The sequence below is a fragment of the Microcebus murinus genome, chromosome 16, assembly GCF_040939455.1.
Source record: "Microcebus murinus isolate Inina chromosome 16, M.murinus_Inina_mat1.0, whole genome shotgun sequence".
Lineage (NCBI taxonomy): Eukaryota > Metazoa > Chordata > Mammalia > Primates > Cheirogaleidae > Microcebus > Microcebus murinus.
The window spans coordinates 69,344,560-69,358,360 of record NC_134119.1 but is presented as its reverse complement, the minus strand read 5'-3'; the positions used below and the strand labels follow the sequence as shown (position 1 = coordinate 69,358,360).

Sequence of the window (13,801 nt, the reverse complement as noted above, 5' to 3'; positions counted from 1 at the left end):
GGGGATTCCAAATGGGGAGTTCCCAGCTGTCCTTTCCCAGGGGGACCACAGACAGCGTCACCTCCTCCTGACTCTGCTGTGTGATGACATGTGTAGACTATTGCCAACCAGGGTAACCCCCAGAGCCCTGGTGTCCAGGATTCACATTGTTCTTTTCACATAGACGTGGGTGACTGTCCCATGGCTGGCCTTTGTCACCAGCCCAGAAGCGATGGAGTTGACACGATGTTGTTACTGAAAGTTCAGCACTTGTCCCTGAGTCCACACCAGAGGAACGAGGACAAGTGTTTTGAGGAAAAGGAAAGAGAAGTTTATAATTTGCCATCAAGTAAGGAGAACAGTAGACGCTCGTCTTATGGTACCATTGTTCTATCTAACAACAGAAATGCAGAGCTTTTGAAAGGAGTTTTCAGCTTGGCACGATTGCCAAGGTTTTCATGTAGGTTTTAATTCCCCAAAACAGTGGATGGAGTTAAAGAGACAATTCAGAAAACATTTTACCCCTTTTCAGGCCTTTCCCTCTGCTACAACGTGACCAGGTCCCCACCATCAATCACATTGGCAGACCATCTGGTGGAGCCCAAGGCTCTCAGGTAAACAAAGACTCTCTTACCAGGCAGCACATTCCAGGAGCTTAGAAGTTCCCTCCCCGCAGCTTAGAGCGAAAACCAGACCTGTCCTTGGGCAGCATGTAGTTCTTTACTACAAAAGTCCATCCTCAGGTGTAGATTCAACTTCCTCTGACTCTATTTGGCTGTAAAGTTTGAACAGGCCTAATAGAGAAGGAAATTTAATGGTATGATTCCACTTTGGCAAAAAAAATGCTTATGTGCCTAACTATACTGTTTATAACATCCCAAAACTGAAAAGATACATAGAGACAGCACTGGATGTATCTCTGGGTGATCAAATTGTTACAGGTGATTTTAAAAGACAGTATCCATTAAATTTTAATAACTAATTTTATATAAAAATGTTTTTATAAAAATGAAACACAAACACGTTCCCAAGCACAGTCTGAAAGATTTTGTTGATTGAACATTTCTGAGTTGCTCTCTCTTTCTCTGTATCTGTCTCTCTCTATCTCAGTTTGCTTTCTTTTTTTTCTTATTTCAGCATATTACAGAGCTAGAAATGTTTAGGTTACGTATATTGCCTTTGCCCCACCCCAGTCAGAGCTTTAAGAATGTCCATCCCCCAGACGGTGCACACTGCACCCATAGGTGTGTATACACCCATCCACTCCTCCCCTCCCATCTGCCAGACACCCGATGAATGTCACTACTATGTGCACTTAAGTGTTGATCAGTTAATACCAATTTGATGGTGAGTACACGTGGTGCTTGTTTATCCATCTTGTGGTACTTCACTGAGCAGAATGGGCTTTCTGTATCTCACTCAGCCCACGTCCCTTTTTGTGTCTCTATATCCTTAGTCTTTCTCTCTGTCTCTCAGTGTCTCTCTCCCAGGTCTCAACATGCCTACCATCATTGCATCTGTGCACAGCTCAGCTCCTCCTCCCTCACCCCCGTCTCCAGGGAGCACACACGCCCTTTGCTCCCAATCCCAGCATCACCACTAATGGTGGATTTCAGGATGAGCCTAAAGCCCCAACAGCAGGGAACAGGTTACAGACACTCAGTTCAGGTGTGTAAGAGCAGGCCCTGCAGCCATTCAGAATGGCCACGGAGAATATTGAATGATGTTGGAAAATGGCACACTGTTGAGGAGAAAAGAAGCAATTTGCAACAGGACCAGGCAAATTAAAAATCGGGCCGGCCAGGCACAGTGGCTCATGCCTGTAGTCCCAGCACATTGGGAGGCCAAAGCAGGAGGATCTCTTGAGGCCAGAAATTAGAAGCTGCAATGAGTTATGACTGCACCACTGCACTCCAGCCTGGGTGACAGAGTGTGACCCTATCACTAAACAAAATAACAAACAAAAATTGGGTGAAACACTGAACTTGACACTCTTATCTTTGTTGTGCTTTTTCATATTTCCTAGTATTTCCAATATTGAGCCTGTGTTGTTTTCTTAATAACCAGGAAAAATATTAATAGCATAAATAAATGTAAAAATAAGATGAATAATAAATGAAGGTGCCATAAAGATAAGGGCCGACTCCCAAGAGCCCTGTTCCCCCAGGCCACACCCCTGCTGGTCAGAGTCCACCTGGGAGGAAAGGCCGCCCTGGAGGGCTGGGGAGACACGGCCAGAAGCCTCTGGGCCCCGAGACCCAGGTCTGTGAAGGGCAGAGGGGCGGCCACGTCTCTGGGAAGACCCTCCTCCTGCAGGACCCCAGGCAGCTCATGGACCTTTCCAGCCCCAGGTGCAGCCTGCGGAGGGGCCTCTTGCTCGTGGGTAAGAGAGCACTGACCGCCTTGCCAGGGCCGAGGGAAGAGCAGCTGGGAGCAGGGGTGGGAAGGGGCTAGGACCACCCCACCTAGGGGCACAGCCCACACTCCTGGGGCAGGGGTGGGGGGAGGGGAGAAGGACAGGGCCCTCACCAGGACTTTCATGGGCTCAGACACCTGGGCACTGCTCACCATAGACACAGACCTGCACAGGCCCACAGACGTAGCATCACACGCACTGACACATACACACCTGCACACGGCTGCATGAACATGGGCACGCACACACACACACACAGGGACACACGCAGCACAAACACATCGTTTCCATCCTCCCCCAGAGCGATGAGCTTGGACCCCCACCCTCACCCCTGGCGTCCCCGTGTGCTGAGATGCCCTCCCCAACCTCTCAGGCCAAGTCTCCTCCCAACCCTTCACCTTCCCCAGGACCCCCCGTGCCCCCTGTCATGCACAGCTCTCATGGCTTCAGTGGCCGCCACAAGCACTGTCTCGGGAATGTCCCATGTCACAGCCCAAGGCCTGGAGCCGGGGCCTTGAGTCAGCTCTGCCTCTTCTGCACATGCGGCACTTGGTGTTCACAGAGCAGAGGACCCTGGCCTCTGTCTCAGGTGGCGGCGGGTTCCTACCCACTCCCGTGAATTTGATACCAAATCGCAGACATATGTGGACAGGCTTAGGGGAGGATTCATCACCAGACAGTCACTGCTGAACGCTGCCCCTGTCTTCTGCCCTGTGCTCAGGGCTGCTGGGGACTCAGTGGTGACCGACATGGCCAGGCCCTGCCCTCCTGGAGCTCTCAGTCCAGTGTGACATGCGGATTTGTCACCAGACCCTGATGTCTTCCAGAGGTCACGGCTGGGAGGAAGGGAGCTCAGAGAGGCCGCCTTACCCGGGCTGGGGAGGAGGAGACAGCAGAGATGAGAACTGAAGGATGAGTAGAAGTGAGTCACAGGAGGATGCAGATGCAAACAGGGAGCAGCGAGCAGGGAGCAGTGTGTCAGGAATGGGGAACAGAATGTGCAAACCCTGTAGCAAGGAGGGAGTGTGGTGCATCAAGAGAGCCGTAAGTACGATGGGGCAGAGAGTGGAAGTCGTGTCTCCTCATAAGGAAATCCAAGGATGAATAAATGAATGAATGAGGGAGAACATGGTGTGGATGGGACGGGGTAGGTTGGTCCAAAAGGAAGCCAGATGAGTCACAAAGACCAGCTTTTGCAGAGAGTGCCTCATAAGCCAGCCTAAGAGTTGGAACTTTACCATAAGAGCACTGGGGAGCCATTGAAGGTACTAGAGCACAGTGCAGAAGGGTCACACTTGGGCTTTATTAAGATCTACCTGACTGTCACATAAGGATGGATTGGGGGCTGAGTGCCCAGGGAGAGAGTGGGCTGGGAGAGGATAAGGACAAAATGGACCAGGGCAGGGGGTGAGGGGATGGAGGAAGGGACAGGCTGGGAGTCCTCCAGGAACTGGGAACTCCTGCTTGTTCACCAGCGTTTCCGGGACTCAGTGCCCGGATGGTGTGGATCTATCCACGTGTCTTTTCTCTTTGTCTTCCTCAGCCAGTCTGCTGGCCTGTGGCATCTGCCAGGCCTCGGGCCAAATCTTCATCCCCCACGTCCAAGGGGTCCAGGGATATTCGAGTGTCCTGGGCCTAGAGAACGCCCCCGAGGATGCCCAGGAATACCGCTGGTACCGGGGCACACAGGACATCGCAGAAAGTATGATTCTCAGCTACAAACCTCCCAGTCCCCTGGAGCCTGGGCCCATGTACAGCGGCCGGGAGAGAGTGACCAGAACCGGCGACTTGGTGGTCAGGAACTGCATGCTAAACGACACAGGAAACTACACGGTCCGGGTGGACACAGGCAACGACACCCACACGGCAACTGGCTGGCTCGAGATCCGAGGTGGGTTGGCAGGCTGCCCACATCCCACTCAAGGAGGACTGGACCTGAGGGCCTTGGTGTCCTCGTCCAGGTCCTCCGCCCACCTCCAATGACATGAGCTTGGCTCGCGGCTGTACAGCGTCTCCTACAGACACGGGTCACTGCCACCTTTAAAAATTTCAGTGTCTGTGTCAGATAGTGATTCGATTTCTACCTCTGTGTGACAGATAGCCCCCAACGTAGCAGCTTAAAACAACACCCATATCGCACAGTTTCTCGGGGTCCAAAGTCCTAGCATAGCTGAGCCGCAAGTCTGGGCGTGGCTTAGCTGGATCCTCTGCTCTGAGTCTAAAAATCACTGGCTTGACCTATGTTCTCATCCGGAGCCTTAATTAAGTAGGAAAGAATCTATTTCCAGGCTCATTCAGGTTGGCGGCCCAAATAACGTCGCTCTGGCTGTGGGATTGAGGCCCCGCTGGCTGCTTCCCGATAGTTGGTTGGAGGCTCTTGGGATCCTGAAGCCACCGCGTGACCTGCCACGTGGCTCTGTCCTTGGTATTTCAGATCACGCCTGTCCCTTCCTTCAAGGCCAGCTAAGTGTCCTTCTCTAGTCTGGTAAGACAGAGTCTCACACTAAGAAGGTAGTGATGAGAGTGCCGTTCATGAACCTCTGTCATGGTAGGCTAGAAGCCAATCGTGGGCCCCACTCACACTAGAGAGGGGAGGACTGTGCAGGGGTGAAGGTCCTGGCGCCATCCTGGAGTCCTGTCTCCTGCAGACAGCTCCTGGGCTCCACGGCCGGGGGAGGAGAGGTGGACCTTAAGAGAAGATGTCCTGTATTTGCTTCAGACTCCCTAGGCCTTTTGTCTTCCCTCTGTGAGCCTCAGTTTCCTCCTCTGTGAAGTTTGAGAAATGTCTACCATTGAAGTTTGTTGCAAGATTGGAGGGAATATCCGTAAAGCGAATAGGACTCCAGTATTGGGTCATTTATGATGTGTCATTCAAATGCCACCTGGATCCTCCAATGAGGGTTCCTGGTTTCGGGGTTCAGAAATAACCATCAGGTCACGTGTCTGTGGGAAGAGCCCACGATTATTGAAGCTGACACAGAGCGGTGTCCCAGGAAGGACCCCCACCTCGGCAGCCCCACTGTCCACTCCCTTCCCCTCTGCCCCTCAGCTCCAGCCTGACCCTTCCCAAGACCCAGACCTCACTGTTGGGCTGTTGGCTTCTCTCCAGCATGCCCCACCCCCCACCCCCCGTAGAGGAACAGAGCACAGGGAGGCGCACCCCACCCCTAATCTGCCCTCTTCCTGTTTCTCCCAGTGCTGGGGAGCAACCCGGGCATCTCAGTCAACGCCACCTCCCTGGTGGAGAGCATGGATTCCGTGGCCGCCTACTGCCACACCAACGTCACCAGTGTCACCTGGTACTTGAATGCTGTGCCGACATCCAGCAGTAACCGGATAAGCATTTCCCCCGACGGAAAGACCCTCGTCATCCTCAGGGTCAGCCGCTATGACAGGACCCTGCAGTGCACGGTGGAAAGTTACCCTGAAGTCGTCCAGAAAAGCGAGGAGGTCGCCCTGACTGTGGCCTGTGAGTGACCTGGGGTCCTGGGAATCAAGCCAGGGTGGGCTCGGGGCCTCCCAGGGACAAAGTGACAGGCCAGGCAGACCTGGAGAGAGGTCCGTTCTGGGCCGGCCTTCGGCCAAGTTCATCTGTGAGGAATCCCTGCTGGGCTCTCTGGCTCTGTGGCCTGGGAACTGCCCTTCCCACCCAGAGCCACGGAGCACTGGATTGAAAACGGGGAACCCCGTCCCCACTTCTCAGATTAGAATTGGTCAGTGTGGGTTAGATGAGGTTGGGCTTTGTGTCTAGAGGGACTTCTTATAGCCACTGTCTCTTAAATCAATACTCAATTTATTAAGTTTTCACTATTGTACTTTCCCTCAAGCCTTCAACTTCTGATGGGTGATATCTTTATTCTGTTCTTCTAAATTTAGGAAAATCATCATAATTTCTTCTTTCCTCAAACTGAACGGACTACTTACACAATTTGACCTAAAGACATGACGATGCATCCCACACTTTCTCCTTCCTTTGTGCCTCTCCTGCTGCCAGCCAGACAACTTTACAACCCAGAAAGAGCTGCTCAAAGTGTCCAGCAGTTCTTATCAATCTAACGCATTGAACTTACAACTCTGAGACCCCGATTCTTTCCAATGTTCCATGACTCTTCACAGAGAGTATGAAACTCTTTCCCTTCTTTCAAATTAAAAAAAAATCGCAACTCTAAAATCATTTTCACACCTCCATCTGCCACCATTGTCATGGTCCCTCAGATTTCCTAATTAGCAGGCTATGGGGAAGGGCCCGTGGGAGCCCAGGTCGCGGTGTGGACGATTTCTGACCCCCATGCAGCGGTTGGCAGGTCAGAGGTTTGGAATCAAGACCCGGGATGCAGAGTCTGCGGCTGTTCAGGACTTGCTAACCCTTTCCTCAGTAGGGGACTGAGACCCTAGTCCTCTCCTCTGAGCCTCGTTTTATGCACCTATAAAAGGGATCAGTTAGTGGAATGGTCACATGAGCTGCCGCGGGGATTGAAGCTGTGTGGGGACGGAGCTCAGAAGAGTGCCGCCACCTGGTCGGCCCCACTTGCTTGCTCCCACCCGCACCTCCTTCAGGGTGAGGTGAAGGGAGGCCGTGGGCTGATCACGAAGATGCTCTCGTTGTCGCTATTGCGGCTGGCACAGTGGCCTTGCCTCAGGGGTCTAGGTCAGCTCGGGGTGCAGAGTGAGGGCCCCTCTTGGCTGGGGAAGGACTTCATGTGGACTGAGGGAAGGAGACGGGGCCCTGAGGGGTCAGAAGCAGCTCCGGGCCTCCTGCCCTGTCCCCGCAGATGGGCCCGACAACGTGGTGCTGTGGGGCTTGCCCGACATCTTCAACGGCATCCTCACTGCTCAGCTCGGCTCCCAGGTGGAGGTCGAGTGCGTCTCCACTTCCCGCCCCAGCAGCACGTACCGCTGGACCCACAACGGCTCCCTCCTGGACCTCTCGGACCCAAAGATGACCCTCCCGAGTCTGGCCTGGGAGCAGACGGGCCACTACCGATGCATCGTGGAGAACCCTGAGGCCCAGCTGATCTTGTACAGGAACGTCAGGATCCAGACTCCCGCTGAGAGTGAGTGTGGCCGCCCCCTCCAGCCTCTGCCCTCCAAGTCCTCCTGCCTCGATGCCCTTGTCTAGGCAGTGCCCGACATCAGGAATGCCACCATCCCCTTAGCACCCGATGCTCACGACTTCTGGGTGAAATCCTCCCACCCTCTGGGGTCTGGTCCAAAGCTGCTTCTCTGTGGACGCCCAGAGCCCTCGGATTGGAATCAGGTAGGCTGCCAGGTGGTCTGGAGCACTCATGGCTGCCTGCGGTATTATGCATCTCCTGCTTAATTGTCCCTGTCCACTTCCCAGCTGGAATGTCAGCCCCAGGAGGGCAGGGAGTTTGTTTTGTTCGCAACTGAAACCCTAGTGCCTGCAACTGTGCTTTGCACAGAATGGGTGCCTTTGAGAAACAGAGGTGTGCATAAGGGAATTGAGAGATTGAATGAGCGAACGGTGGTCCTGACCCCAGGTGTCCTCTCCCTCCAGAGCCCTTACCTGAGGTCCACAGCGATTTCTACCTCTCGGGAGCCATGGTGGTGTTCCTCATCATACTGACAGTCCTGGGAAGTGTCTACCTCTGTGGAGTCCTGGTCTATGCTCTCATCAGACATTACTCAACCAGGTGCCCTTTGTTGCTCTGGGTCAAGGGTGGGGCGTTGGCGGGGTCTGGGACTCAAGGGCCGGCACACTCTCCAGAGAGGAAGGCTGAGCCAGAGGGGAAAGGACAAGCCAGGGGAAGGGTGGTCAGGGATCACCTGGGGCAGACAGGTCCCAGGACCAGGAGCTGGTGGGAGAGCGGGAAGCTTAGAGACAGCCACGCCTCTGAGTGGCTGTGGGGTTTCAACCAGCCACTCCCCTTCTTGTAGAAGCATCCCTTCCCTTCAGTTGCATTTTAAAATGGGCACTGAGTTTTACCTGGAGGGACAGGAAATAAGAGGGTCACTTGTCAAGTATCTGGTATCTAGTAGTCACTTTTTACCAAGTGAAGTTGAGGAAACAGGTATCAGAGGTCCACCATGCAGAGAGAAGAGATTGGGTGGCAAGATGATCAGGGTGCAGGTTCAAGCCCCAGCTCTGCCACTAGCTGGCTGGGTGACCTGGGGAAGATCACCTCTCCCCTCGGATCTTCCTTGGCCCCACCTGGAGGGTGCAAAGAGCAACATCTGCCCTGAATGGTGAGGTAGGGATTAGAGACATGTCGTAGATGACGAAGGGATTGGCAGTGTTCTCAGCATAGAGAAGATCAGAGTTTCTTGACCTCAGCAGCTTTCAGCATGGAGCCCAAGGAGAAGCTAATTATTACAGGACGTTTCCAGGACCAAAGATTGCTGCCTCCTTCCTCCTAAGACAGGAGCAAGCGCAACAGGTGGATCTACTTTGAGCCCCCAGGTCTAGGAAAAAAGAGCCTTGGTCTCTTGGGTCCATTGTCTCCACATGAGATCATAATGCCTTGGACAGCTCACTTCCCGAGGACTCTCACATATGTCTAGGTGGCCAGCAGATCAAAATTCCTCTTAATTGAACTAATTTTAATTTAAAATTTTAAACTAAATAAAAGTTTAATTGAAATGTAAACTTTGAGATCAAGCTATATTGAAAGTTTATCTATGCTTGAAGCTCTTACTCGAGGGGGAAGGGGCATGGGCAACATATGTAACCTTAACATATGTACCCCCATAACACGCTAAAATAAATAAATTAATTAATAAAATTCTAATTTAGTCATAAAAAAAGTTTATCTAAAAGAAAGATTCGTCATTCAACAAGATTTTAGTCCTGACTTTATTTAATGTCACATTTAATTTAAAACTTGAAGTGAAGATCTCTAACCTGAATTATCCAATAGGGTAGTTATCAGCCCTATGTTGCTATTTCAATAAATTAATTAAAATTAAATAAGTGAAAAATTCAGTTGCTCAGTCACACCAGTCACATATCAAGTGCTGGAGAGCCACATGTCGCTATCGGATACCAGTTGAATAGTGCAAATGTCGAACGTTTGACTTACTGCAAAAAGTTGTAATGGACAACATTGCTGCAGGCCAATTATTTAAAAATGTCCTTAAAGACTAAAAAAGAAAAAATAGAGAAATAGAAAGAGACAAATCGAGCGATTCCTCCTCCAAGGTCTGAGCCCTCCAGTCTGCATGAGAGCAGGGTCTGGGAGTCCGAGAAGCCAGGCTGACAACTGCAGCCTGTGTCATGTTCTAGGAGTGGGACTTTGGGCAGATAACTCCACCTCTGGGAACCCCAATTTCGCCATCTGCAGTGTGGTAAAAGTGTTGTGGCTGCTGGGAGGGTTAGAGATAATTTCTGTATACTATAAAACAGACATATAATAGGTATGAATTAAATTATTATTACCCCTATTATCATTATTATTACCGTCACCACTGGTAATTAGGACGGCAGTGCCCACTCCTTCCTCAGGTTCATGCAGCCTCTTTTCCTCCCCAACCCCCACCCAATGGCATCTTCCTCCAGTGACCTTAAGACCTCAGAAACTTTCAAAGTGTGGGAATGCTGACGACTCCTGGTGTGGAGGTCAAGCCCCCAGATCCACCTCCCCCACTTCCTAGGGCCCCACATGGGGAGGGCTTGGGTGGTGTAACAGTTGGGCCCCTCATCTCTCTACCCTCGACCCTCCTGCGTTTCTTGAGGCTCTGAGATGTGACTCCCCTAATTTCTCCCCACAGGACACACCGGGCTACCTGAGTGTCCACCTCAGACCTGGACGACAAGACCAGACGGCAAGGAGGTGAGGGAGTCTGATGGAGAAGGGCTGAGACCCGACTGGGACCGGCCAGGGTGGACAGGGTCCAGGGTCTCTCTGGACAGTCGAGAGAGGGAATCAGCCCAGTCACACCAAGATGGGAGACAGAGGCTCCTGGCAGAAGTCTTGAGGCCCCACTTAGGACTTGGGATGACACCATGGGCAGCATGGCCATTGGCAGCTCCAAATGCCAATCAGAGCTGGCCAATAGGATGCAGGCTGGGGCGGGCCATGAGCAGAGCTCTGGCTCTAATTCCCAAGGCTCCTCCCCCTCAGCTCCTGAGGGTCCAACTTCTCAGTTTCCCGCACTGGACCCCATGGCATCATCAGAGATGCTGCAAAGATGCCATCTCGGCAGTGCCAGGGACAGGGATACGGACCAATCTAAAATGTCCCACAACAGGAAATCGTTTAAATAGGGAACAGCGCACCCTGAGTTAAGCTTTCATCCTGAGAAACCACCTGCGGAAGGATGCTTCCTGCTGCAGAAAATGCTCAAGACCTGACATCAACTTAGAAATATGGAGAGCAAAGCTGCATCTGACAGGATCGTAGTTACGAAAAATCGGTTAATAGGCAAAGATAGATATAATATACACAGCATGTTTATATGTGTTTTCCACAGTTTTATGTGTACAAACACAAATTGTGGAAAACATTAAATATTAACAATGCCATCTATTTTTTAATATTGTTCTTTATACCTTACTGTAATATATAGTAAAGTGGATTTTTTTTTCACAAAGTGCACAAATGCTCTTATAATCAGAAAAACAAACCTAAAACAGGGAAGTAACTTCAAATTTCATAATTCAACTTCTGGAACTTTTTCTCACCTATCTTCATGAATATGATCCTAAATATCTAAGGAGATTAATTCATCATAATGGCATTTATAATTGAAAAAACAAAGAAAGAATGTGGGAGGGGAGAGAAGAAGGGAGGAAGGGACGGAAGCAGGGAGGGTGGGGACAGAGGCTCTTTACTGGCTGAGTCTGACTCTGTGTGGGCTGCAGTCCCTGCTCTCAGGAACAGCTTCACTGTGGGGCACCCTCCTCACAGGGCTGCAGGGAGGAAGCAGTGAGCAAATGCTCACAGTTACGACAGTGCCTGGCATAAGGCCATCCCTTGGTTAGGTGCACCTCTGTGGCCCACTGATTAAACCCCGTCTATGGCCCACTGATTAAAACCCATTTGCAGCTGTCTGGATTCCACCTGGTCCCTGCACTTGTGTCCTGTGTGGCTCTGTGACTCCCCGAGTGACTGTGAATCCTGTGTGGGACAGGACAGGTGCAGGATCCCATGCACAGTGGTGCCCAGCAGGGGTGCTGCCTTCACTGCACTGGCTTCTTAGGGCTGCTAGGACACATTGCCACAAACTGGGTGACTTAAAACCACAGAGATTGATTCTCTCACAGTTCTGGAGTCCAGGTGTCCAAACTCAAGGTGTCAGCTGGGCCATGCTTCCTCTGAAGGTCCTAGGAAGAATCCTTTGCCTCTTCCAGCTGATGGTGGTTGCCGGCAATCCTTGCCATTCCTGGCTTCTGGCACCATAAGTCCAATCTCTGTCTCCATTGTCACTTGGCCTTCATTTCTATGTGTGTCTCTGTGTCCGAATTTCCCTCCTCGCATCAGGACACCAGTCATGGGATTTAGGGACTGTCCTAATCCTGTTTCCCTTCATATTATCTTGATTGCATCTGATAAGACCCTATTTCCAAATTAACTCACTTTGGCAGGCACAGGAGTTAGTACTTAAACATACCTCTCGGGGGACAATATTCAACCCACAGCACTGGGGGTTCATGATCAGAACTATGTGACCACCTGATGTTTCCCAGTGTCCATCTCCAGTCCTCCCCTCATGAGCTGCTGGATGCTGGTCTCCACCGGGACATCCCAGAGACTCTGGAGCAGTTGTCCTCAAACATTTTGAACAGGGGGCCAGTTCACTGTCCCTCAGACTGTTGGAGGGCTGTTGGAGAGTGTGACGCACATTCCACACATGCGCACTGTGAGCCCAGAATGAGTCGGCTGCTAAGCAGGACAGGCAGCCAAGGCAAAAACACCCGGCAGGCAGGATAAATGTCGTCAGCGGGTGGCCTGTGGCCCGAGGGCCATAGTAGAGGACCCCTGCTCTGGAGCATCCGGCATGTGAATCTGTCCTCACTGCGCCCGTGCCACCCTTGCCCCCAACACCCGACAGAAATGGAAACATCTCAACACAGTCTTCTGCAAACATCTTCACAGCAGCTATATTCATAATTGCAAAAATGAAAGCAAATATTCATGAACAAAAACTAGTAGGTAAAGGAACAGTGACATACTGTGGGATCCTGGTCAGTGATAACAGGGACTACAATGCTGACACATGAAACCACATAGATAAATCCCAAAAAGTACCATGCTAAGTGAAAATAAAATAGGACACAATAATACATGCCATAGAATGCCAAATATATAATGTTTAAAGACATGGAAAAGTAATGTCTAGAGATAAGAATCAGAAAGTGTTGGTTCTCATGGCTGGGGATTGACTGGGCATGGGAGCCAGGAGTTCTCTGCTATGATGGGAAATTTCCATTTCCTTGATTGGGGTCCTGATTGGGGAACACAGGTGTACAGGTTTGGCAAAACTCATGGAATCACATGCTTAAGATTTGTGTATTTGTAGCAGGTGAATTTTGCCATAATTTAAAAAACGAATGATACTTTTCATTTTTAAGAAAAAATTAAACAAACAACTTTCAATTAAAATAGCTAATAACTGGGTGACAATGAACAAATAATAGAAGAACGGCCAAAAAAATTGAGATGTTCCCATCCCTTATCTACTCAACTTCACCTTTCTTCTCCCTCAGCCTCTGGACGATTTACTATCACCTCTTTAGCAAATATCAAGACCATTCAGGAATACTATTTCCTGCTAACTTATGGCCAAAGGGGGCCAGGCTTGCAGGTTACGTGACTCAATGTTAGATGAGAGCAGAGACTCAGAATCAGGTGGGGTTTAAACCCCAGCCCTGCCCTGAGTAGCTGAGTGGCCTTGAGACAGCCCCAGTGAGGTTTCCATACATGTAAACCTGGTGGAATGATCAGGTCAGGAGAGTGAGTATACCCATCACTGAAACTGCATCAGATCAATCTGGTTCAATTTTTATGTAACAAAGTTGTGATTTGTTTTGTAGTTGCCCCGAACCCCCAGTTTGAAGATCACATAACCTGAGTTTGCCCTGAGCATGCAACCACAGGCAGAACCTAAGTGCTTGGGCCGAGGAGTGGGGACTGAATTCAGAAGCGCACAACACGTGGAAGGATCTAGGTTCCAATCAGATTGGGCCCTGGAGTCACCTCCATGTCAGGATCCAGTCACCTCTCATTACCCTGTCACTATAAAACCTGTCCTAACCCCTGCTCACGGATACAGGTTTGGGCCTGACTCCTGTCTCCTCGTTCAGCTGGCTGGAAATAAACCTTCCTTGCTGCAAAAACCTGGTGCTTCCATGTTTGCCTTTACATTGTGCATGAAGATAAGGACCCAGATCTGTTTGTTAACATCAACTCACCTATTATCATTTCTTTTTAGTAAGAACATTTATAA

At 50.7% G+C, this 13,801-nt stretch overlaps 1 protein-coding gene across 1 annotated transcript; it reads left to right on the top strand.

Annotated features, from left to right (window-relative positions):
- Window positions 1-225: 225 nt before the first annotated feature.
- Window positions 226-13,691, top strand: CEACAM18 (CEA cell adhesion molecule 18). The gene is made up of 9 exons (XM_075993454.1): window positions 226-358; window positions 512-593; window positions 2,803-2,984; window positions 3,939-4,286; window positions 5,592-5,864; window positions 7,168-7,449; window positions 7,914-8,049; window positions 10,124-10,185; window positions 13,389-13,691. Exons 1-8 carry the CDS (start codon window positions 226-228, stop codon window positions 10,140-10,142), a joined length of 1,455 nt encoding a protein of 484 aa, XP_075849569.1. The 3' UTR covers window positions 10,143-10,185; window positions 13,389-13,691.
- The last annotated feature ends 110 nt before the right edge of the window (window positions 13,692-13,801 follow it).